Below are 27,290 nucleotides of genomic sequence, written 5' to 3'. Positions count from 1 at the left end.
GTTTACTTTTAGGTTAAGGTTCAAATCACTTGCATTTCTTTAGCTGTATATTAACTGAATGTTAGCAAAGGTAACCAGAAATACTAGGTAGTATTTCTTTTCTAAGCTTAAATGTTTGCTACAGATAATCTCAAGGCAGAATATTTATTCATGAGTAGAAAATTCAGAGTTCATAGAAGTAGCCATGGGTAAGTTTCAGTTAACAGCAAAAGTCAACTTATTGTTACTTTAGTAATAAATGTACCTTTAGAACATAAATCTTACTTTAATCTCCTAGTAGGCAGATGGATTTACTTTTGGCTTCATAGATTTTTCTTTTAAGACTCATTATTTGACATTCTCACTTTGTGACGAATGACTTATGAATAATTGACAGAATTCTTCCAGAGATCACTGGCCTTTTAGAAGAACTACAAGAATTTCAGCTGCTGTTACTACTGAGACAGTGTGCAGCAGCTGAAATGCTATATCCATTTTTCCTTTCTTTTCTCTTTCTTCTATCAATTTGTTGCCTGTAGATGACACAGATCTTCAGAGAAATTCTAAAAGCCCATCCCACTATCCACCATGGAAGATTTTTTCTTTTTCTTTCTTTTCTTTTTTCTTTTTTTTTTTTTTTAGACGGTCTTGCTCTGTCACCCGACTGGAGTACAGTGGCACCATCTTGGCTCACTGTAACCTCCTCCTCCTGGACTCAATCGATCTTGCCACCTCAGCTTCCCAAGTTGCTGGGAGTACATGTGTAGAGCCGGGATTTTGCCATATTCCCAGGCTGGTCTTAAACTCCTGGGCTCAAGTGATCCTCCTGCTTTAGCCTCCCAAAGTGTTGGGATTACAGGTGTGAGCCACTGTGCCAGTCTGAAGATTTGAATTCTTTCCTGAGACCCTTCACCAGTGCCCTCCCAGTGCTTCTTCCACTTCCTTCAATTTTTCTGTTATCTCCTTCCCATTTACTACCTGTGGATTCACCATTTCAGATGTTCCAGAGTCTAAAATGGAAACTTGGAATAAGTTGTTTAATATAAACATTGTTAATTGTTTAGTCTATGTCAGGGGTCCCCAACCCTTGGGCCACAGACCAGTAGCTATCTGCTGTCTGTTAGGAACTGGGCAGTACAGCAGGAGATGAGCGGTGGGTGGGCGAGTGAGTAAAGCTTTATCTGTATTTACAGCTGCTCCCCATCACTTCCATTACTGCCTGACCTACACCTCCTGTCAGATCAGTGGTGACATTAGATTCTCATAGAAGCATAAACCCTATTGTGAACTGTGCATACGAGGGATCTGGGTCGTTCACTCCTTATAAGAGTCTAATGCCTGATGATCTGTCACTGTCTCCCATCACCCCCAGCAGTGACCATCTTGTTGCAGGAAAACAAGTTCAGGGCTCCCACTGATTCTATGTTATGGTGAGTTGTATAATTATTTCATTATATATTACAATGTAATAATAGAAATAAAGTGCAAAATAAATGTAATGCCCTTGAATTATCCTGAACCACCCCCACCTGGTCCATGGAAAAATTGTCTTCCACAAAACCAGTCCCTGCTGCCAAAAAGGCTGGGAATCACTGGTTTAGGTGATAATAGTGCTAATAGTTTAGTGCTATAGTTTTCCTGTATAATGAGTCTGGAAACCAAATTGCTACTTATTTTATTCTCATGGGGAAAATGCATTCAGAGTCTCCAGACTTGGAAAGGCTGGTTGGAAGCACATGTTCACAATGAAGAATTGGAGATCACAAATAGATGACCTCTGAGCTTAATCTGGCCCATTAGCATGGTGGAGACCCAATATTAAAAATCAGGACATTTTGGCCAGGCATCGTGGCTCACTCCTGTAATCCCAGCATTTCGGGAGGCCAAGATGGGTGGATCACTTGAGCTCAGGAATTTGAGACCAGCCTGGGCAACATGGCAAAACCCCATCTCTACAAAAAATACAAAATTTGCTTCTGCTTTTGATATTCTAGTGATGAAGCTATTGCCTAATCCCATGCCATAAAAATTTCACTTACAGTGAAATTTCAGTGCTTACATTCAGGTCTGTGATTCATTTTGAGTTGGTTTTTGTGTGCAGTGTTTATTTTAGAGAGGGGATGGTGATGCTCTTCCCCTTACTGCCCTCCCATAGATGGGTAAACAAGATTTTCTTAAAAGGTAAAATACAGATTATACCATGTAATACAGTTGATTTTCTTATGTATTCATCATATCATGTAATGATATTACCCATCAACATTTAAAATGTGTTTTCCTTAACATCAAATGACTTTGAAATGACTATCATTTTTGTCCTATTTTAATTTTATTCTCAAAGTTTGTTAATTATGGATTAATAAACAGAATTAAATTAGATAGATATTCCCATTTTGGCTAACCTCTTGGTATTTCAACAGAGTAATCTGATACCTTTTTCTGGACTAAGAATTACAAACTTACTGTAGAACTATGCATCTGATTTTTGAGTGTTTAATCATTGGTGCCATCTATACTTTCCTCATAAGGCATAGACTTTTCCTTTTTCATCTCCGGAAAAATCAGTAGAGCAGTTAAGTTGTTATAATGACAGTAACCCAAAAGGAAAGGTCCCTAATTACTTATAAAATTTCTTTGATCTATTAGAGACTGCAAGTTTTGAGGGTGATTGTAAATCTGAACTACTGAGAGTTGGATGCTAAAGGCTCAAGTAAGAAGGCCAAGGCAGCTGGGGGTGCAAGACTACTGCCTCCTTTGAAGGGAGAAACTAAATTTTGACACAAAAATGAAATAATATAAACCTGAATTATCATAAAATTTGGAAATCTGTAAAGTGTTGGAAGCATCCATGTGACTTTGTCTATGTGTGTTCATTATACTTATTTCTTGATGAATAGAGATTAATTCCTGAATTCATTTCTTGACTATTGGAGCCAGATGTTCAGATAGAAAAAGCCATAGTCATTAACTTCTCTTCTAATCCAGAAGATACTTTAATCTCAGTTTTGGGTGGGGGGATTTGACTTAGTTTAAAAATGATTCTTACTGGTATTTATGGGGAGTTTATTGTTCCTTATTAGAGAAAAATAATATGTACACCAGAGATAATTATACTTAGGCCATATCTTTTGTGTCATTGTTCCAGTTTTAATCTCTAATTAAAATATATAAAGTAATGCTGCAAACCTTTAAGGACGTTTTCCCCACACTATTTTCAAGTGGAGGAATAGAACAACAAAATATGGAACTTGCCTGTAATGAATTTAGTAAAGGAGGTAAACTGTAAATACAAGTAATTGTGGCTGGGCACAGTGGCTCATGCCTGTAATCTCAACACTTGAGAGGCTGAAGTGGGCACATCACTTGAGCCCAGGAGCTGGAGATCAGCCTGGGCAACATGGGAAAACCCCATCTCTACAAAAAATACAAAAGTTAGCCGGGCATAGTGGTGTATCCCTGTAGTCCCAGCTACTCAGAAGGCTGAGGTGAGAGGATCATCTGAGCCCGTGGGCGTTGGGGCTACAGTGAGCTGTGATCATGCCGCTGCACTCCAGCCTGGGCACCAGAGTAAGACCCTTTCTCAAAAAAAATCAATCAATACAAATTAATAAATAAATAATTGTAATACAAAGGAATGTGCTTAAGGTGCTGTTGGTGGCAGGTGGGAGTGGACCAGAGGGTGGAGATTAATGTTCTGGGGAGAGTGAATGTATTGGGAAGGCTTCCTGGCAAATATTGCAGCATCTTTTGAACTGGGCTTTGAAGAATGAAGAAATGGGAAAGGAAATGGGCTTGTTGGCATTGGAGTGAAGCTGTTAAGAAGCTTAGCATCATAAGAGGCTTAGAGACAGAAGACCGTGAGACCTAAAAGTCAGGTGAGTGGGAGCTAACTCCTTGGGCCAGAGTGTAGGCCGTGTGAAGGATAGTACTGCCAAGGGGACCAAAACACTGACAGTCCTGGATGCTAAAAGAAGGGGTTTGGCATTTATTCTATAAGCATACAAAACCTTTAAAAAATTGACCAGGAAAGTAAAGATAATGCCAATCTTTTAGACAGATTCCCTTTTCAGTAATAATAAAGTTAAACTAGAGGAGGTAGAGATTAAATAGAGGTGGCCAGTAAGATTTCAAATTGTCTATGCTAGTAAGGCAGCGATTAAGGCTTGAATAGAGGCAGTGACAACAGTAGTTGGAAAAGTGGATAGTTCTTAGAGACTGAGAGGGATGTGCCCTGTAAGAATAAAGACGTCAAAGAGGGATAAATTAGGAAATATATGTGGAGGGATGATGGTTTTGGATATGTAGAACTTGAAGCTCTGTGATGGAGATCTCTTTGGATCAAGTAGAACTGTGTTGGAGCTCAGAGGTAAAGGCTAAAATATTAATTTGGGAGTCAGTTACATTAAGTGAAAGGTGAAGCTATGGGGAAGTTGAGACCCCCCAAGGGAGAAGTGGTTGAAGATAGAAACTTAAAAAAAAATGCCTTTATTTAAACTTTTTCTTATATTGATCCAGTGATATATGTAAGCATGGAGCATGGAATTTTTTGAATAAATCCCACTGACTATTGTTAGCTCATGTCTCCTACAAATAAAATGAAAAGGAAATCATTCTTGGTGTTTGAATGCCAATGATTTGGCCAAAACAGAAAAAAAAAAATCAAATGGCTACTACTATGAACAATACAGTAAGCAAATGCTTGCTTATTACATTACAAAATAATTTGTAGTAGTTAACAGATAGTGCTATATAGTGCCAGACTCTATTCCAAGTACTTTACTTCTATTCACTCAATATAGACCGATACTGCATTCAAGGCAAAGATAGCTACTGTAATTTATTACAGTAGTGAACAGTTTGTTTCAAAGGCATTCTTAAAAACATACAAAAACAGCGTTTTTAGGGGATACTTTTATAGTATGAATGTGAAAAACATGGTATATTTGACCATGTACTTCCTTAAAACAATTGAAATACATTTTTGTCTCCTCTTCTGTGGTTTAAAATGCCTTCAACAGGTTGAAAGAATTTAGATAATTTGTTTTATGGAGAGATAAGGGTCTGACATTTAACACAACCCCAGGTGCATGTGGTTTCTTAAAAAATGTCAAAAAGGTCACATGATTTTAGTGTACAAAGTTAGAAAAACAAGATCTTTTTGAGTGTCTTAGCAGAAATGGAGCATAAATTAAAATTTCCAATATAAAAAGTAAAAAACTATTTATTATAAAGCTATTTTTTGTTTTTTGTCCATTTTTGTTAATGATGAAATAAATAACATTTTGTTACATAATTTGCTAAACTATTTTAAAGTAATTCAATGCAAAGGCTAAGTTTGTTATTTCCATGCTGACTTTGCAAAGCGAAACATAGCACTGGGAATAATTCATGCTTTAATAAATATATTTTAAAAATTTGAAATATTATAAATTTTTAAAATGCTAGTGGATGGATTTCATAATAATACAAATTATTTCGTGAAGCTGATTCTTCCACTTTTAATAATGATCTTTATTAGAACCACCCAAATTGAAAGTTGTATAGCTATGTAGTTTATTTCCTTTTAGAAAAGAAAATGTTCATATATACAGTAGTTTAATGCTTAATATTTTAAGTGTAAGGAATGATTATAATAAAGATCAAGGTTTTTAATGTGATATCCATTTTGAATTTTTAATGGTTAAGGAGAGTAACTAATGAGTCCTATCTATTGACCATGCTTATTTATCATAAATAAATAATTTATTTGTTTCCATTGCTTGTATTTTGATTGAAGGAATGTGGTTAAAAACCACATGTTATAACAAAGGAATTACTTAACTTTTTCTTTATAAGCTTATTTTCTTTTATTATATAAGTTATACCTGTTTCTTTAACATTATTGTTTACAAATTTGTTTTATAAGCAGGAAATGAATTATCTCTTTGTCCCAAAAGGGAAGATAAATACTATGAAGAAAGGTTCATAAACAAGGAAATGGTGTCATAGCTGACTTAATGGGACCACAAATTAAATGTTAAAGTTAAGAGGACTAAAGAGTCCTTAGTTCCTCATTCTGTACCCCAACCGTGCCTTTTACCACAACTAAAGCCTTAAAGTCACATCCTGTATAACTCAATGGGAGTTGTATTTACTGAATTATTTCCTTGAGGGTAGATGTTTGTCACAGTTTGGTATACACACCAGGAAAGTATAATTTTACTGAGTGTATTTATGAAGATTTGATAGGCTATAAATTAAAACATATTAATTTACTTTTTTGTACAAAAATTATAACTATAATAATGGAAATAAAGATGGCTTATATAATTCTACAACCTTAGCTAGTAAGTCCCTGTCACTCCTTTCCAGTCCTCACCAAGAACTACATTTGAAATATCTGAAATTTTGACTTCTATTTTTGGGGAGTTTATTAAGGTTAAACTTCGTTCATTTGGAGATTTATTTTTGAAGCACAGGTCAACTGCTGGCTACTCCCAGAGAATATTCCCAGAAAATATACTCATCAAGTACAGAAAAAGGAGGAGTACCTTCTGAGGTTGGCCATCTCATCAGGAAGAATTTCTGTGGGTTCCTTTGATACAGAACAATCCTTGATGTCATTGACTAAACAGGATATTTAGACATTTTATAACACCTGAACTGTGGAAGACATGTTTCAGGGGTTTTTTTTTTTTTTTTTTTGGACTGGGTCTAGACTAGACTTTCTAACCTCTATAAACCATTGGGACTTGCTCACAATTGAATTATGTTTTTATTAGGGAGAAAATAGCACAAAAAAAGTAGGGTACCTCTTAAACAAAAGCATTTGTCTTACTGAAATTTATTCAGTAAGACATTGATTTATTGATTATATCATCAGTTGGGCTTTTCATTTGAATAAACAATTAAATTTTATTGATTGCCCACAAACCCTGAAATTCAGATTTCATTCTACTAAGAATGTAAATTCCTTAGTGATTCATTCATTTATTCATTGATTCGTTGATTCACAGAAAGTCAATTACTACAATAGTCTGATTTAGGAGTCCTAGACAATTTTTAAAAGATGGTTTTGTAAATATAGTTGGGTTACTATTTCATAGATTAACTACATAACCTTGATTCACCTGCCTAATGACTAGGCAGCTGGGCCGGGCAAGTGGAAAACAGATTATTTACTGCCGTATAACCAATGCTTTCAATAAATATGATAGTCATTTTTTAAAACTAGGCTTACATAAAGTATAGTCTTCCAGAAGACATTAGGTAATCTAGAAAGTAATTAAGGTAAGAAATACTATACTTAAATGTAATTGATTTTTAAAATACCGTCTCTAAATTCCTATTGGCAATTGAAAACACTATCAAGTGTAATGTAGTTTATAGAGTGGTAGGTAAATCAAACTTGTACTTTTCCTCTGGGAGTAAACTTTATGCTAGTTATAAGATATTGGAGCTTTTTTAAGCCAAGCTTTTGGACTAAAGCCAAACCTAATAGATAACAAAATTTTCCCTAATCTGATATAAAAAATTTTGCCATTTGTGAATTCATGAGTGGGAGGTTATTAGATTGTTTTTGGATGAAGTTATTTCTGTCCATTAGTCTGCTGCTTAAGCAGCATGTGAGGGGAAGTTCTATTGCCTGTCGTAGCATCAGGTATGATAATTAATTTATGAGATGAGTATACCATTTGTATTTTAATATGTAAAATTTAAGTTACTTTATGCATTGAGTCAGTTTAATACTGATGGCTATAACTCCATTGCTGGGTATATACCCAAAAGAAAGGAAATCAGTATATTAAAGAGATAGCTACACTTTTGTGTTTGTTGCAACTCTGTTCACAATACCAAGATTTGGAGGCAACCTAAGTGTCCATCAACAGATGACTAGATAAGGAAAATGTGGTACTTATATACAGTGGAGTACTATTCAGCCATAAAAAAGAATGAGATTCAATAATTTGCTACAACATGGATGGAACTGTAGTTCATTCATTATGTTGAGTGAAATGAGCCAGGCACAGAAAGACAAACATTGCGTGTTCTCACTTATTTGTGGGATCTAAAAATCAAAACAATGGAACCCATGGAGATAGAGAGAAGGATGGTAACAAGATGCTGGGAAAGGTAGTGAGGGGGTTGTGAGGGAGGTGGGGTAGTTAATGGGTACCAAAAATAGAATGAATGAATGAATAAGGCCTAGTATTTGATAACACAACAGGGTGAGAGTACAATTGGATTGTTCATAACACAAAGGAAAAATGCTTGAGAGGATGGATACCCCATTTTCCATGATGTAATTGTTATGTATTGTATGCCTGTATCAAAAGATCTCATGTGCCCCATAAATATATATATCTACTGTGTACCCACAAAAATTAAAAATAAAAATTTTTAAAAAGCTTGCTAGGTGATTACAATGTGCAGCCAAGCCCCAAGACTGCTGCTTTAAACCAACATCATTTGTTGAACTAGTTGCAAATAAATGTAAAAACATTTGCTGCCAATAAATAAATACATACTGATGGCTGTCAATGATGGGAAATGATAAATCATGACTTTTCTGCTATTTCTTTATATATTAAAAATGAAGTATATTTATTTTATCTTATGTATTTCAATAGCACCTATATGGAATTTCTAAAAACTCCATATTTTCTCAGCAAGATCCTAATTAGTTAAAAATATAGTATGTCAGTTGCTCACAGTAGATTTTCAAAGGTCAATATTAACCCAGTCAGCATTTCAACATCAGACTATATACTCTAATTTGAAAGGTCCATTGAAAAGAGAAGAAATGAAATGACACCTCATATGGCTTTTTTGATCCTCTTAACAATCTCTCTTTTTATAAGGCATAATAATTAAAGTTTATCAGCATTTTTTTTCTTTTTTCATCTTACAGGAACACCAGTGTATTCAGTAGCGTGGGGCCCTGATTCAGAAAAGGTTCTTTATACAGCAGGCAAGCAGCTAATCATTAAACCTCTTCAACCAAATGCTAAAGTTTTGCAGGTACTTCTCAGTCATTTGTAAATTGTTATCAGGGTCTGCCTGACTGCTAAACTAGAGGGCACTTGCTTAGGAGTCTCTTTCTTCTGGGTGGTCTTTTTACAGTCTGGTCTTTAAGTACATGGTTTAATCAGCCTTTATTACAGAACAAGGAATATCTTTATATTTCCAACAAGGTTTGTTTTCCCCTTATTCCAACTCATTTTGATAATGATACAGCATAGTTTTGCTAATAAGAACACAGGCTTTGGAGTTAGCTACTTGGGTTCAAATCTTCACTCACTTACCTATATATGACCTTAGGGAAGTTATAAAATATTGTTGAATGTCAGCCTTCAATATCTCAACTAAGAGATGAGAACATCTCTTAGTTAGTGACACTAATATCAGCTTAACAGGATTGCTGTAAGGATTAAATGAGTTAAAATTGCAAAGTGCAAAGGACAATTCCGGGCATACAGTAAGCACTCAATATACAGTACCTGTTATTATCTGTATTATTATGCTTTTATAAGTTGCTATGCCATCTCTACCTTTTAGTCAACCAAGGAGACCAGGAAAACATTGTAAAATGACTAGGTCTTGAGTAAGAGATTTGTTGGTAGACATTGACAGGCTACAGCAGGCATAGAAGTGTTTTCACAGTTGAGTAGATGTAGATTTTAGGGAATAAGGACATAGAGATGACTTTGAGGTTCCATATTAATAACATCTGTACAGATTATGCTATATGTATTTTACACAGCCAAAATGCATTTACATTTTTATGGTGTGCAGAACACTCTGCTAGGAACTATAGGGACATGCAAGAATAGAACATACAAGCCCCTGTCCTTAGGCACCTAAGGTAAAGAATTTGGGCAAAGGGAAGAAGCTGGGAAAGAGGACTAGTTTTGATGGCTCTTAGTCAAAGTCCTTCCATGCCAATTACCTACGCTGAAAATCTGCTATGAAATTTATACAGCAAAAACAGACAAGTTGAATCTTTTAGTTTATACCTTTAGTTTATAGTTATGTGAATTTGTTTTTTTTTCTTTTTTTTTAAATTATACTTTAAGTTCTAGGGTACATGTGCACAATGTGCAGGTTTGTTACATAGGTATACATGTGCCATGTAGGTTTGCTGCACCCATTAACTCATCATTTATATTAGGTATTTCTCCTAATGCTATCCCTCCCCCAGCCCCCCACCTTACGACAGGCCCTGGTGCGTGATGTTCCCCGTCCTGTGTACAAGTGTTCTTATTGTTCAGTTCCCACCTATGAGTGAGAACATGCGGTGTTTGGTTTTCTGTCCTTGTGATAGTTTGCTGAGAATAATGATTTCCAGCTTCATCCATGTCCCTGCAAAGGACATGAACTCATCCTGTATTACGGCTGCATAGTATTCCATGGTGTATATGTGCCACATTTTCTTAATCCAGTCCATCACTGATGGACATTTGTATTGGTTCCAAGTCTTTGCTATTGTGAATAGTGCCACAATAAATATATGTGTGCATGTGTCTTTATAGTAGCATGGTTTATAATCCTTTGGGTATATACCCAGTAATGGGATGGCTGGGTCAAATGGTATTTCTAGTTCTACATCCTTGAGGAATTGCCACCCTGTCTTCCACAGTGGTTGAACTAGTTTACACTCCCACCAACAGTGTAAAAGGATTCCTGTTTCTCCATATCCTCTCCAGCACTGTTGTTTCCTGATTTTTTAATGATCACCGTTCTAACTGGTGTGAGATGGTATCTCATTGTGGGTTTGATTTGCATTTCTCTGATGACTAGTGTTGGTGAGCATTTTTTCATGTATCTGTTGGCTGCATAAATGTCTTCTTTTGAGAAACGTCTGTTCATATCCTTTGCCCACTTTTTGATGGGGTTGTTTTTTTCTTATAAATTTGTTTAAGTTCTTTGTAGATTCTGGATATTAGCCCTTTGTCAGATGGGTAGATTGCAAAAATTTTCTCCCATTCTGTAGGTTGCCTGTTCACTCTGATGGTAGTTTCTTTTGTTGTGCAGAAGCTCTTTAGTTTAATTAGATCCCATTTGTCTATTTTGGCTTTTGTTGCCATTGCTTTTGGTGTATTAGTCATGAAGTCCTTGCCAATGCCAATGTCCTGAATGGTATTGCCTAGATTTTCTTCTAGGATTTTTATGGTTTTAGGTCTAACATTTAAGTCTTTAACCCATCTTGAATTAATTTTTGTATAAGGTGTAAGGAAGGGAACCAGTTTCAGCTTTCTATATATGGCTAACCAGTTTTCCCAGCACCATTTATTAAATAGGGAATCCTTTCCCCATTGCTTGTTTTTGTCAGGTTTGTCAAAGATCAGATGGTTGTAAATGTATGGTGTTATTTCTGAGGGCTCTGTTCTGTTCCATTGGTGTGTATCTCTGTTTTGGTACCAGTACCATGCTGTTTTGGTAGCCTTGTAGTATAGTTTGAAGTCAGGTAGCGTGATGCCTCCAGCTTTGTTCTTTTTGCTTAGGATTGTCTTGGCAATGCAGGCTCTTTTTTGGTTCCGTATGAACTTTAAAGTAGTTTTTTCCAATTCTGTGAAGAAAGTGATTGGTAGTTTGATGGGGATGGCATTGATCTATAAATTTCTTTGGGCACTATGGCCATTTTCACGATATTGATTCTTCATATCTATAAGCATGGAATGTTCTTCCATTTGTTTGTGTCCTCCTTTATTTTGTCGAGCAGTGGTTTGTAGTTCTCCTTTAAGAGGTCCCTCACATCCGTTGTAAGTTGGATTCCTAGGTATTTTAGTATCTGTGTAGCAATTGTGAATGGGAGTTCACTCATGATTTGGCTCTCTGTTTGTCATTGGTGTATAGAAATGGTTGTGATTTTTGCATACTGATTTTGTATCCTGAGACTTTGCTGAAGTTGGTTATCAGCTTAAGGAGATTTTGGGCTGAGATGATGGGGTTTTCTAAATATGCGATTGTGTCATCTGCAAACAGGGACAATTTGACTTCCTCTTTTCCTAATTGAATACCCTTTATTTCCTTCTCTTGCCTGATTGCCCGGGCCAGAACTTCCAACACTATGTTGAATAGGAATGGTGAGAGAGGGCATCCCTGTCTTGTGCCAGTTTTCAAAGGGAATGCTTCCAGCTTTTGCCCATTCAGTATGATATTGGCTGTGGGGTTGTCATAAGTAGCTCTTATTATTTTGAGATATGTTCCATCAATACCTAGTTTATTGAGAGTTTTTAGCATGAAGGGCTGTTGAATTTTGTCAAAGGCCTTTTCTGCATCTATTGAGATAATCATGTGCTTTTGTCGTTGGTTCTGTTTATGTGATGGATTGCATTCTTTATTTGTGTATGTTGAACCCCTTGCATCCCAGGGATGAAGCCAACTTGATCGTGGTGGATAAGCTTTTTGATGTGCTGCTGGATTCAGTTCGCCAGTACTTTTTTTGAGGATTTTTGCATCGATGTTCATCAGGGATATTGGTCTAAAATTCTCTTCTTTGGTTGTGTCTCTGCCAGGCTTTCGTATCAGCGTGATGCTGGCCTCATAAAATGAGTTAGGAAGGATTCCCTCGTTTTCTATTGATTGGAATAATTTCAGAAGGAATGGTTCCAGCTCCTCTTTGTACCTCTGGTAGAATTCGGCTGTGAATCCATCTGGTCCTGGACTTTTTTTGATTGGTAGGTTATTAATTATTGCCTCAATTTCAGAGCCTGTTATCAGTCTATTCAACTTCTTCCTGGTTTAGTCTTGGGAGGGCATATGTGTCCAGGAGTTAATTGATTTCTTCTAGATTTTCTAGTTTATTTGCGTAGGGGTGTTTATTGTATTCTCTGATGGTAGTTTGTATTTCTGTGAAATCGGTGGCGATATCCCCTTTATCATTTTTTATTGTATCTATTTGATTCTTCTCTCTTTTCTTGTTATTAGTCTTGCTAGTGGTCTATCAATTTTGTTGATCTTTTCAAAAAACCAGCTCCTGGATTCATTGATTTTTTTTGAAGAGTTTTTTGTGTCTCTATCTCCTTCAGTTCTGCTCTGATCTTAGTTATTTCTTGCCTTCTGTTAGCTTTTGAATATGTTTTCTCTTGTTTCTCTAGTTCTTTTAATTGTGATGTTAGGGTGTCAATTTTAGATCTTTCCTGCTTTCTCTTGTGGGCATTTAGTGCTATAAATTTCCCTCTACACACTGCTTTAAATGTGTCCCAAAGATTCTGATACATTGTGTCTTTGTTCTCATTGGTTTCAAAGAACATCTTTATTTCTGCCTTCATTTCATTATGTACCCAGTAGTCATTCAGGAGCAGGTTGTTCAGTTTCCATGTAGTTGAGCGGTTTTGAGTGAGTTTCTTAATCCTGAGTTCTAATTTGATTGCACTGTGGTCTGAGAGACAGTTTGTTGTGATTTCTGTTCTTTTAAATTTGCTGAGGAGTGCTTTACTTCCTGCTATGCGGTCAGTTTTGGAATAAGTGTGGTGTGGTGCTGAGAATAATGTATATTCTGTTGATTTGGGGTGGAGAGTTCTGTAGATGTCTATTGGGTCTGCTTGGTGCAGAGCTGAGTTCAAGTCCTGGATATCCTTGTTAACCTTTTGTCTTGTTGATCTGTCTAATATTGACAGTGGGGTGTTAAAGTCTCCCATTATTATTGTGTGGGAGTCCAAGTTTCTTTTTAGGTCTCTAAGGACTTGCTTTATGAATCTGGGTGCTCCTGTATTGGGTGCATATGTATTTAGGATAGTTAGCTCTTCTTGTTGAGTTGATCCCTTTACCATTATATAATGGCCTTCTTTGTCCCTTTTGATGTTTGTTGGTTTAAAGTCTGTTTAACAGGGACTAGGATTGCAACCCCTGCTTTTTTTGCTTTCCATTTGCATGGTAGATCTTCCTCCATCCCTTTATTTTGAGCCTATGTGTGTCTCTGCATGTGAGATGGGTCTCCTGAATACAGCACACTGATGGATCTTGATTCTTCATCCAATTTGCCAGTCTGTGTCTTTTAATTGGGGCATTTAGCATTTAGCCCATTTACATTTAAGGTTAGTATTGTTATGTGTGAATTTGATCCTGACATGATGTTAGCTGGTTATTTTGCCCATTAGTTGGGTTATTTTGCCCATTAGTTGCCCATAGATGCTTCCTAGCATCAATGGTCTTTACAATTCAGCATGTTTTTGCAGTGGCTGGTACTGGTTGTTCCTTTCCATGTTTAGTGCTTCCTTCAGGAGCTCTTGTAAGGCAGGCCTGGTGGTGACAAAATCTCTCAGCATTTGCTTGTCGGTAAAGGATTTTATTTCTCCTTCACTTATGAAGCTTAGTTTGGTCAGATATGAAATTCAGGGTTGAAAATTCTTTCCTTTAAGAATGTTGAATATTGGCCCCCAATCTCCCTTCTGGCTTGTAGAGTTTCTGCTGAGAGATCCGCTGTTAGTCTGATGGGATTCCCTTTGTGGGTAACCCAATCTTTCTTTCTGGCTGCCCTTAACATTTTTTCCTTCATTTCTACCTTGGTGAATCTGACAATTATGTGTCTTGGGGTTGCTTTTCTTGAGGAGTATCTTTGTTGTGTTCTCTGTATTTCCTGAATTTGAATGTTGGCCTGCCTTGCTAGGTTGGGGAAGTTCTCTTGGATAATATCCTGAAGAGTGTTTTCCAACTTCGTTCCATTCTCCCCATCACTTTCAGGTACACCAATCAAATGTAGATTTGGTCTTTTCACATAGTCCCATATTTCTTGGAGGCTTTGTTCGTCTCTTTTTACTCTTTTTTGTCTAAACTTCTCTTCTCACTTTATTTCATTAATTTGATCTTCAATCACTGATAGCCTTTCTTCCACTTGATCGAATCAGCTACTGAAGCTTGTGCATGCGTCAAGTAGTTCTCATGCCATGGTTTTCAGTTCCATCAGGTCATTTAAAGTCTTCTCTATGCTGTTTATTCTAGTTAGCCATTCATCTAATCTTTCTTCAAGGTTTTTAGCTTCCTCGTGATGGCTTAGGACATGCTCCTTTAGCTCGGGGAAGTTTGTTATTACTGACCTTCTGAAGCCTACTTATGTCAACTCGTCAAAGTCATTCCCTGTCCAGCTTTGTTCCATTGCTGGCGAGGAGCTGCGATCCTTTGGAGGAGAAGGGGTGTTCTGGTTTTTAGAATTTTCAGCTTTTCTACTCTGGTTTCTCCCCATCTTTGTGGTTTTATCTACCTTTGGTCTTTGATGTTGGTGACCTACAGATGGTGTTTTGGTGTGGATGTCCTTTTTGTTGATGTTGATGCTATTCCTTTCTGTTTGTTAGTTTTCCTTCTAACAGTCAGGACCCTCAACTGCAGGTCTGTTGGAGTTTGCTGGAGGTCCACTTCAGGCCCTGTTTGCCTGGGTATCACCAGCAGAGGCTGCAGAATAGCAAATATTGCAGAACAGCAAATATTGCTGCCTGATCCTTCCTCTGGAAGCTTAGTCCCAGAGGGGCACCTGCCTGTATGAGGTGTCAATCGGCCCCTAACTGTCTCCCAGTTAGGCTACACGGGGGTCAAGGACCCACTTGAGGAGGCAGTCTGTCCATTCGTGGAGCTCAAACGCCGTGCTGGGAGAACCACTGCTCTCTTCAGAGCTCAGTTGAAAATGCAGAAATCACCCGTCTTCTGTGTCGATCACACTGGGAGCTGCAGACTAGAGCTGTTCCTATTCAGCCATCTTGGAATGGTGTCCCTGTAAATTTGTTTAGATACCTGTAATTAGGCTTATATAAATGAAACTCAGGAAGCTGGTTATATCACAATTGGTCAAGTAAAATATGGCTTAGTGGTTCAGTAGAACCTTTGGGCCAGGAGGTAGTAGAGTGAATCAAAGTATCCATTGCCAAAATTAGCTAGAGAGAAACAGGACTTAAAGTATAATTAGTAACTTCATGCAAATTATCTATTCCTTTTGGGAGACTAAAGCAGCTGCAATTCTTCTTGAGCATAAAAACATTCAAATTAGGATTGTCCACAAAAAAGTGTGCTTAATTAATTCTTGCTTGTGGAATGCAGTTCAGAAGTATATACCTCATGTCTTTTAAGGCCTTCTCAACACCTCGAGCTTGGTCTTATAGTGAGGAAATTTTTATTTATTTGTTGAATAAAAATGTAATGCATACCTATTATATACCAGGCACTGTGGTAGGTATGAGATAGTCAAAATGAAACAGAACATAGTTTCTGCCTTCAAGGAGCTTCTTGTTCAAAGGAATTTTACAAAATGCCTAATAAATTAATAAATAAATAAAAATTATTATATGTATAACAATATGCAAATATTTGTAATATATGTTGATACCCTAAATTACAGTGTAAGGAAAATTTAAATCATATTTTATTCATAAATCTTGAACACGCAATATTTATTTTGTTCCTTTAAAATGAAACTCTTAAGAATCTATGGCTGGGCACAGTGGCTCATGCCTGTAATCCCAGCACTTTGGGAGGCCAAGGCAGAACTTAACGATTTTCATATCAATGGGAGGTACTGGAACCAATCCCCCACAGATACCAAAGAATGACTGTATACCAAAGAATGAATGTATAGAATATGTACTTATCTATGGAAAACATCTTTTTGTTACATGGTAAATACAGCAGCAGTTTCTCAGAGTAGTCCAGTTGTAAACCAGACACATGAAGATAAAATGAATGAAACTTAGAAGAATATGATGAACAGAATGAAATGAAGAGGGTAGTAAAGATGTTTGTGCACAAGTTTAAAAAAAAAATGGTTGAGGGGGGCTAAACATGGTGGCTCACGCCTGTAATCCGCTGAGGCCAAGGCAGGAGGATTACTTGAGCCCAGGAGCTTGAGACTAGCCTAGCAAGCCTAGCAAGAGTTATCTACCAAAAATGAAAAAAAAAAAAAAAGTAGCTGGGTGTGGTGGCACGTCCCTGTAGTCCCAGCTACTTGGGAGGCTGAGGCAGGAGGATTGCTTGAATGTGGGAGGTCGAGACTGCAGTTGCCCTGATCACATCATTGAACTCCAACCTGCGTGACAGTGAGACCCTGTCTCAAAAATAAATAAATAAATAAATTAAATAAATAAGTAAACAAGCATGAAGGCAATATCAGTAATGGGATCTGCTATATGAAGGAGAAAGCAAGATTTGGATTCAGTTGACATTTTTGGAATACATAACATATTCATTCAGTGTTATTGTACAAATGTCCGGCTTGAAATAGTTCAGCAGCAAGTCATTTTCCATCTGGAGTCCAGGCAACTGAGGAAATTCATAAGGTTTGAGGCTATATAGTGGATGTCTTAGGTGCTAGGTGCTTACATTAGTGTAAATTACAAATGAAACAAGCAAATGAGGTATTGTACATTGGCTATAAAAGGAAGATAGGAATCCCTGAGAAGATGACAAAGGAGTCATTAGAAAGAGGCAAAATATATTTCTTACAGAAAAAAACTTAAGTGCTTTTAAACTTATAATTAATATCTTATTCTTTTTTCTCACAGTGGAAAGCTCATGATGGCATTATTTTAAAAGTAGATTGGAACTCAGTCAATGACCTTATTTTATCTGCTGGTGAAGACTGTAAATATAAGGTATGTAATGTTTAGATTTATCACTTGGCTGAAATAATCAAATTTATAAGTACTTAGCATATAAGAATATTCTTTTAGTTTTTTACTTTAGCCATGTCTTTTTACTCCAGTAATTTAGCAAATTATTTTATAATGTTAAGTGGTATTTTAAAGCATGGACTTCATAAAAACTATCTCATTAGCCTGGACAACACAGTGAGGCCCTACCTCTACAAAAAAAAATTAGCCAGTTGTGATGGAGCACATCTGTGGTCCCAGCTACTTGGGAGGCTGAGGTGAGTGGATCACTTGAGCACAGGTGGTTGAGGCTGCAGTGAGCCATAATTGTGCCACTGCATTCCAGCCTGAGCAACAAAGTGAGACCCTCTCTCTCTCAGAAAAAGAAAGACTATCTCATTGATCTATAGAGTTTGATATTTAATAAGTAACAATATCAGTATAGCCCCTAATTTTACCGTGACTCAATTTAAGTCAGTTCAGTATGTTTTTAAAAATTAACCCTGCTGGTTTACTAAATATTGATCAATTTCAGGTCAAAATAATTTGTAGAGAGGAATAAGGTTTAATGTATTAATAACTAGAGTTAGAGGCAATTAAATTGAAATAAATACTTTTAGAGAAAGTAGGTAGAGCCCTTACAGGGAGAAAAAATTTAAGCAAAATGGTAAGCAAGCTAGGTATGGTAGCTCATACCTATAACCCCAGTACTTTGAGAGGCCAAGGCAGTAGGGTTACTTGAGACCAGGAGTTGGAGAATAGCCTAGGCAATATAACAAGACCCCATCTCTACAAAAATTTAAAAATTAGCCAAGTATGGCAGCATGTACCTGTAGTCCTTGCTTATTTGGAAGGCTAAAGCAGGAAGATCTCTTGAGCCCAGGAGATCAAGACTGCAGTGAGCTATGATCATGCTACTGTACTCCAGCCTGGGCCGCAGAGTGAGACCCTGTCTCTAAAATTCAAAAAACAAAACAAAACTAAGAACTAAACATTTCAAAATGTACTATTATATTTAAAAGGACTTAAAATGGGTAGATTTTATGTTCAGAGATTTAGTAAAATCTGAAAATTATGACAATGTTATAAAATAGTTTCTTTTTGAGACATTTAGGCTTAAAGGAATACAGCTTTGTTTTCCCCTTGTGTGATAGTAAAGACGTTTAATTGCTAATATATAAAGTGCTGATTTCTAAATTTTTATTTACTACCTTACTGGAAGACAAACTTGTTTTTGTGTGGTGTCTGTTATAAAACATTTTTATTTTATTTATTTATTTTTCTTTTAGTTTTTGCAAACTTCTCCCTGATATTATAAAAGATTTTTAAAAATTGCTTTTGTAGGTATGGGATAGTTACGGCCGCCCACTGTACAATTCACAACCTCATGAACATCCCATTACTTCAGTTGCCTGGGCTCCAGATGGAGAATTATTTGCTGTTGGATCGTTTCATACTTTACGCTTGTGTGATAAAACTGGGGTAAGTTATAGTGGTGAGCAATCACAGATGTGCTGTCATAAATGTGGTAATGCACAACACACATGGTTCTCAGTCTTTAAAAAACATTTTCAATGGATGCATCTGGTTGAATCTTTCTGATTTGTCTTCTTAATATGCTGGTTCAATCAATTCCAGATATATGGGACCAAAATCTGTTTAAGTTTGAAGAATGGGCACGATCTCTACTATTTGTCTTTCTGAAAGTATTATTTTGAGCATGATTGTGAAGGATGAAGTAGTTAGAGTATTAAAATTTATGCCCATTCAATATGGAAAATTCAGTTTTAAACTTTTTTTTTCTAACCTCTCACTGACTTGAAGCTTATAAACTTTTATTTTTTTTTGCTGTCAATATGTTTCATACGAAATCTCGATTGCATATTTTGTGTAAGAAATTAATAGTGCATTGGAAAAATAGTCATTTTAAGACCAGAGGACATGGCTGGATGTGGTGTTTCATGCCTGTAATCCCAGCACTTCCGGAGTCCAAGGAGGGAGGATTGCTTGAGCCCAGGAGTTTGAGACCAGCCCGGGTAACAGAGTGAAACTCTGTCTGTATAAAAAAAATTGAAAAATTTGCCAGGCATGATGGTGCATACCTGTGGTCCCAGCTACTGGGAAGACTGAGGTGGGAGGCTCACTGGAGCCCAGGAGGTGGAGGCTGTAGCAAGCTATAATCATGCCACTGTACTCCAGCCTCGATGAGAATTAGACCCTGTCTCTAAATAAATAAATAAATAACCAAAGGGCATATTTTTCTTTATCAAGAATTCATATTTGAATACATGCAAGAATTTTTCCTCACAAGAGAATATGCCCTCCTTCATACAAATTCTGTTTAGAACCTGGGGAAATAGCCAAGCTCAGCAGCATTTACCCATTGTACTTGAATGAATTGTTCGTTGAAGTACCCCAAAAGCAGCAGCATTATGTGGTAAAAAGAGTTTGAGTGCGGCTGTTTTATACTATTCCTAACTGGGGAAATCATAAAATTGTTCTGTGGCTTATTTGCCTCTAATGCAGAATAAGACAGAATTTTTAGAGCTTTTAATCTATTAAGATTTCTGGTTACTTGTTTTCTGTCACATAAAATATGAAGTCCTCTGCCTGGCTTTAAAAGCTGTTTGAAACCTGGTGCCATAAAATCCATTCAGTCTTTTCCCCCACAACTCTCTAAGTGTGTTCCACTCACATTGAACACTGGCTTTTGAACCTTTCCTGCCTCTTACTAACATCCCTACTCATTTTCTCATTTCATGGAATACTTTGATTTCTGTCTTAGACCATAGTGAGTCCCACTCATTCTTTTTATTTTATTTTATTTATTCATTTTTTTTTTTGAGACGGAGCCTTGCTCTGTCGCCCAGGCTGGAGTGCAGTGGTGCGGTCTCAGATCACTGCAAGCTCCGCCTACCAGGTTCACGCCATTCTCCTACCTTAGCCTCCCTAGCAGCTGGGACTACAGGCACTCGTCACCACGCCCGGCTAGTTTTTTTGGTGTGTTTTTAGCGGAGACGGGGTTTCACTGTGTTAGCCAGGATGGTGTCGATCTCCTGACATAGTGATCCACCCACCTCAGCCTCCCGAAGTGCTGGGATTACAGCTGTGAGCCACCCAGCCCAGCCCAAGTTCCACTCATTCTTAACCACTCATTCTTAAAGGCCTGTCTCAAGTTTGACTTCCTTTGATCATGCCTTCCATTGACTCTAAAGTTTGTTTGTATATTTTTCTAATTTCTTTTCTGCTAGGTCCCTCCTTTCTCAATTACAACATCAGGATGTTAGATCATCCCATCTAATCACTTAAGGAGCTTTTACCTCTGATTTTCCCTATCAATGATTCTAAATCTATAGAATGTGTAGTCTCATTTTCACAATGTATTACATTCTTACATTGTCAATTTTAGTTTCATGTATATTATTTTTGACTCCCTAGTTTATAAAATCCAATAGTTCAATAATTCTGTATTATCTGTACAACACAGTAGATACTCAACAATTTATTAATAAGCCAATTTAAACATAATTTTATTTTGTCATTTTGATTAAAATATTTTAAAATTTTAAAAACTTATTAAAGGTTTACCTCGTTAAGCATCTAGTTGTTTTATTTAGAATGTTAACATCTATCTTTTATTTAATAGACATTGAATATATACTACTCATCAGACAGTGTTCTAGAAACTGGGGGTATAAATAAGAAAAAGATATAAAGACTTTTACTCAAGTTGTTGACAGTCTAGTGGAGAATTAGACTATAAGACTTACAGTACATTATGACAAGTGCTATACAGGAAGTTTTTTATACAAGCACTGCAAAGGTGTGGAAGAGCCTAACTCAGCCTGTGGGACATTGACTAGAGAGCAGAGCCTTGAAGAATTAGTAGTTCTCCAAGGAGACAAAGTTGGGGAAGAGAGTTACAGGCAAAAGAAACCTCTTGTGAATCAAGTACAAAAGAGTATGGTGCTTTTTGTGCAATGTCTGTAAAATTTTCATGGCATAATACCAGGAGATAATACAGAAAAGATAGATGGACTAAAGTGTTTGCCATGCAACAGAATCCAGATTTCAGTCTTTTAAAATCTAATTCTGTTCTGTGGAGCCTCCTTTGGGGTTGCTGTGGGGTAGAAAAGAGGTGAGGGAGTTGAGCCCCTGATCTCTCTCACTACCTGCAACCAGAGCAGTTCCGGTTATACTGTTTGAGTGTCTAATATAAGATTTTCTTTGAACAGCTGAAAAACAGTGAGGTTGGAAATTGAGTATATTAGTCAGTAGAGAGCCATGGATGGTGTGTAGTAACATGGTAGTATTCAAATGTTGGAAATACTGCTTTGAGGTGAAAGGAACAGTGATTCGAGAGAAGGAATAGAATAAACAAAGGTGAGGAATCATAGTTTATTAGAAAAATTAAGAATTTAGTATGGCCACAATAGTTTGGAGTTTATCTTATGGGCAATGGTGAGTCACTGATCCATTTTAGATAGTTACCTTACTAGATTTGGCATTTTTGGGGAAGCATACTCTAAGATCATCATAGAGGACAGATTAGAGTAGAGGTACACTAGAGGCAGGATGGCTAATTAGGAGCTGTTGTAGTACAAGAAAATGGTGATGTTGGCCTGAATAATAGGGAAGTAGCAGTGGAGATGGAAAGAAATAGACAGGTTCAGGAGATAAATCCTTGCTGTATAAGTAGAAAGAGACAAGAATAATTACCTGAGTTTCCATTCCTTATTGTCTGGGTGTTCGCCTGAGGATAATGCCCTTTCATGATGTGATGCCCTGTTCAATCATTACGATAGTAAACCAAGTTACCTAAATTTCAGCATTCATAAGCATCACTTGGTATTGCAAAAATACACATTCTTGGGCACTATTTGCAATATGGAGAATCAAAATCTCAGAGAATGAGGCTCTGTGAAGTGGTATTTTTAGGAAGTTTCCTAGTTGTCTTTATGCAGGCTGTCCTCAGAGGGCACTTGAAGGAAGACTTAGTGAGATGCTTGATATTCCTTTTAAGTCCTGAAATGGGCAATGCTTAGTCTACTGTAGAAAAAATACCTTGAATTTGGAGATGAAATAGCAAACTATAATGCAGGTGATACCAAAAAAGAATAGTATAATAGAAAAAATTACATTTCTTAAAAATCTCAGGTAATTTATTCTTCTGACTTGTTCTAAGCATCTTCTTCATTTAAAATTACTGTTGGGGGCCGGGCGTGGTGGCTCACGCCTGTAATCCCAGCACTTTGGGAGGCCGAGGCAGGCAGATCACGAGGTCAGGAGATCGATACCATCCTGGCTAACATGGTGAAACCCCGTCTCTACTAAAAATACAAAAACAAAATTAGCCGGGCGTGGTGGCGGGTGCTGAGGCAGGAGAACGGCATGAACCCGGGAGGCAGAGCTTGCAGTGAGCCAAGATCGCACCACTGCACTCCAGCCTGGGTGACAGAGCGAGACTCTGTCTCAAAAAAAAAAAAAAAAATTACTATTGGGTTATGTCTGCCACTTTGCTGCAGCAAAAATGTTGATAGTATATGAATCATATGTGTGATGGTATTATCTCTTAATGTTCTAGACTGATTCTTTCAGAATAGCTAGTTGTAAATACTATTCAAACACTTAACTTTCATTCATTGAATTATCAATAGTTTTTTTGCTCATTTTCTGCCTTGTGTATTTTCACAAAAGGATTTGGAATTCATTTATGCAATCATTTCTTTTTGCAAGGTTTGTATTAACCCTGTAATATATCCTTTTATACAGTTATCATTTAGATTTTTATGAGTTAATTAATATTTCGATTTTTATGAGTTACTTAATGTGTTATTTATGTGTGTATGTATGCATATGTATGTATTCATGTATGTCTATATATACTATATATAATATATACAAATATATATATTATATATACATATAATATATGTGTATATATATATTTGGTCAAATCTTTCTGGAGGATATTTTGATACTATATATCAAAAGCCCAAGAAATAAACATATACTTTAACCCAGCAATTCCAGTTTTAGGATTTATCCTAAGGTAATAATAAGATAAAGAAGGCTTAGTGGAACATTCTTTATAATTTAACAAATGAAAAGCAATCTAAACTCTAACAGTAAGATATTATTTAACTTAATTATGGAATATAATTCTTATAATGAATTATTATATTGTTATTAAAAATGATAATTACTTTTATAATACCATGAAAATGTTTTAAAATATATGACCACAAGGAAAAAGTAGTTACAAACTTTATGCATAGGGTGATCTTATTAGTATATATCTGTATAAATGAACAGAAAAATAGTCTGACGTGATATAACAAATTTTAACAATGGTTATGTCTGGAGTTTGGTGATTTAGTCATAAGTGGTGATAGGTGATTTTTCTTCTTTTCTGCATATCTACATTTTCAAAATGTACATTTAAAAAATGTACATTTTCAAAATGTACATTTAAAAAATGTACATTTTCAAATAAAATGTACAGGTTTTGAAAAGGGAAAAAATAGCTTTATCCTTTATTTTATTTAGCTTTCCCTAGATTCTCTAATCATGTAATTCAGCCTTCTTTCTCTTTTTAAGAAATGTTGTCTTTTGAAGCTATCAATTTATTTTAGAAATATGTATTAGTTAAAATATGGGAAACTATTTTTCAGGTAACATACATTTTTTTTTTTGAAACGGAGCCTCACTCTGTAGCCAGGCTGGAGTGCAGTGGCACAATCTCGGCTCACTGCTATTTCCACCTCCTGGATTCAAGCGATTCTCCTGCTCCAGCCTCACAAGTAACTGGGACTACACGCACACATCACCACGCCCAGCTAATTTTTGTATTTTTAGTAGAGGTGGGGCTTCCCCATGTTGGCCAGGATGGTCTCAATCTCTTGACCTTGTGATCCACCTGCCTCGGCCTCCCAAAGTGCTGAGATTACAGGCATGAGCCACCGCGCCCTGCCTGGTGACATACATCTTTATTGGGGAATAATTCTACTCACTAAGATATAAATGCTATGAGCATTTTGAGTTAAAAAAAAGTATGTAAATACTTTCTGCATATCCTTTTTTTTTTTTTTTTTTTGAGACAGAGTCTTGCTCTGTCACCCAGGCTGGAGTGCAGTGGCACTATCTCAGCTCACTGCAATCTCTGCCTCCCGGGTTCAAGTGATTCTTGTGCCTCAGCCTCCCAAGTAGCTGAGACTACAGGCGTCCACCACCACTCCCAGCTAATTTTTTGTATTTTTAGTAGATACGGGGTTTCACCATATTGCCCAGGCTGGTCTTGATCTCGTGAGCTCAAGTGATCCGTTCGTCTTGGCCTCCCAAAGTGCTAGGATTACAGGCATGAGCCACCGTGCCCGGCCTCTGCATATCTTTTTTAAGAATCCCAAGCAGAAATTGCCTTTATAGAGTTTACTTTCTTGTTGATAAGACATATATTAAAACATTAATTATACACTCAGTTATTTAATTATAGTTGTAATAAATTTTAAAAACAGGAACAGGCTGCTGTTAGTAATGAGAACTAATGTCTGGAGGGTCAAAGCAGGTTAGTGTGATGAAAGATAAGAAGGGCATCGCTTATTGAGACTCTTCACCTTTTCTTCTTACCAAGTAAGTAGATATGGTAACTGCTGGTGTCAGCTTAGAGTAAGTTGACCCACCTTACTCTTAATGGTGTCAATTTAGACCTGAAAATTTAAGTCAGCTTATGTCAGCTGCTTTTCTCACACAATGTTTTCTCTTTCGAAAAAAAACTTGCCAAAGCTTCTTTTAAAAATTACATGTTTTCTTGAATCTGGAAATGTTACCCTTAAATGTAGCCCCTTGTTTCTTTTTGTTTCTCTCATAATCTGTAACTTAAAGTAGTATTTATCCAGGGCCAGATTTTGTGAAAGAATTTCAATATCAGATATATAAGAATCTAATCTCCAGGAATGATCTATACCCTAGCATTTTCCACAAATTTATCAAATTTCTATTTAGTGTTTGAGAGCTCTTCACAAATTTTTAGTTGAGGTGCAGTGTTCCTTTTTTTTTTCTTTTTGAGAGGGAGTCTAGCTCTGTTACCCAGGCTGGAGTGCAGTGGAGCGATCTCGGCTCACTGCAACCTCTGCCTCCTGGGTTCAAGAGATTCTCCTGCCTCAGCCTCCCAAGTAGCTGGGATTACAGGCGCCTGCCACAGTGCCCAGCTAATTTTTGCATTTTTTATTAGAGACGGGGTTTTTCCATGTTGGCCAGACTGGTCTCGAACTCCTGACCTCAGGTGATCCACTCGCTTCGGCCTCCCAAAGTGCTGGGATTATAGGGTGAGCCACCGTGCCCAGCCCTGTTCTCTTCTTTCAACCATTGACTCAAGTTTCTGGCTGCTTTTTTAAAGAAACAAATTTATCAGGATACAATTTGTATATGACACATTTTACCCATTTAAAATGTACCCAATTAAAAAAAGTGTTTTTTACTATATTCATAGGGTTGTGCAACCGTTACAAAACTCTAATTTTAGAACATTTTCCTCTCCTCTAAAAGGAATTGTGTACCCATTAACTGTCAATCCCTATTTTTCCCTACTCTATTCCTAGTCCCTGGCAACCACTAATCTACTTTTTTTCCTATAGATTTGTCAAGTTTGGACATTTCATATAAATGAAATAACACATTATGTGGCCTTTTGTGACTGGCTTCTTTCAGTTAGCGTGTTTTCAAGATTAATCCATGTATCCAGTACTTTATTCTTTTTTATAGACAAATAATATTTCATCATATGTTTATAATACATTTTATTAATCAGTTAATGGACACTTAGTGGTATCAAAATTTGGTTATTAGAAATAATGCTGCTATGAATGTGTGAACACATGTTTTTATTTTTGTGTGGACATATTTTAATTTTTCTGGAGTGTATACTTAGAAGTAGAATTGCTACGACAAGTGTAACCCTATGTTTAACTCTTTGAGGACCTGCCAAATTGTTTTCCAAAGTGGCTGTCTGCCTACTTTTGATTGTGTCCAGTGTTCAAATACTTGTTTTTGTATTTTGTCTGGAGTACATAGGTGTTATCTGTGAGAAGGCAGATCTAATAGCAGCTGTTCTGCTATTGTTATTCCTTACATATCAAAAGTTTATTTTAAATAATTGAACATGAGTTTGTAAAAATCAGCTTTGCACATTTCAGAGCTATGCTAAACTACTGCAGTGATTCTCAAGGCAGAGTAGAGTGGGAAAGCTACCTGTTTGAATTTCATTGTTCAAGAAATTATCTAGAAAAATGGCCAAAAGGCATGAATAGTTCATAGACAAATGTAAATGGCCAATAAAAACATGAAAGGATGTTCAATTTAACTAATAAATAAATATAAAATAAAGAAGTAAATAAATAAAATGATATATTTTACCCAATAAGTTGAAAAGATTAATAATGACTTAAAACCCTCAGTTTCACTTGAGCAGGAGGAAATGAGCTGCTTTGCTTATATGGTATTAGTGGAAATATAGAGTGATTTGAGTTTTTGAAGGGTATTTTGATAATACATATGCAAATGTCAGATGCACATATCCCTTGACTCAGGAATCTCTCTTCTAGGAATTTTCTTTAAAGAGATCATTGTGTAAGTACACAAAGATATATGCATATCAGTTTTCATCACAGTATTAATAGTGAAAAGTTAAAATAAATGTCCATGAGCAGGAGACTGATTGGTTATTATTCTATATACCTAAAGTGCAATACCCTCAACTCTTTA

At 36.5% G+C, this 27,290-nt stretch overlaps 1 protein-coding gene across 2 annotated transcripts in view; it reads left to right on the top strand.

Moving 5' to 3' along the window:
• Positions 1-27,290, top strand: part of IFT80 (intraflagellar transport 80) — a 142,411-nt gene that overhangs the window by 24,443 nt on the left and 90,678 nt on the right. For both annotated transcript variants that reach the window (XM_055110635.2, XM_055110634.2), the window contains exons 7-9: positions 8,870-8,979; positions 17,445-17,534; positions 18,876-19,013. In XM_055110635.2, the coding sequence (XP_054966610.1) occupies positions 8,870-8,979; positions 17,445-17,534; positions 18,876-19,013 (338 nt within the window). The remainder of the gene's footprint in view (positions 1-8,869; positions 8,980-17,444; positions 17,535-18,875; positions 19,014-27,290) is intronic.

Source organism: Pan paniscus, chromosome 2 (genome assembly GCF_029289425.2).
Source record: "Pan paniscus chromosome 2, NHGRI_mPanPan1-v2.0_pri, whole genome shotgun sequence".
In the NCBI taxonomy this organism is placed as follows: Eukaryota; Metazoa; Chordata; class Mammalia; order Primates; family Hominidae; genus Pan; species Pan paniscus.
The sequence above is the reverse complement of the archived record's forward strand: the minus strand, read 5'-3'. Positions and strand labels throughout refer to the sequence as shown.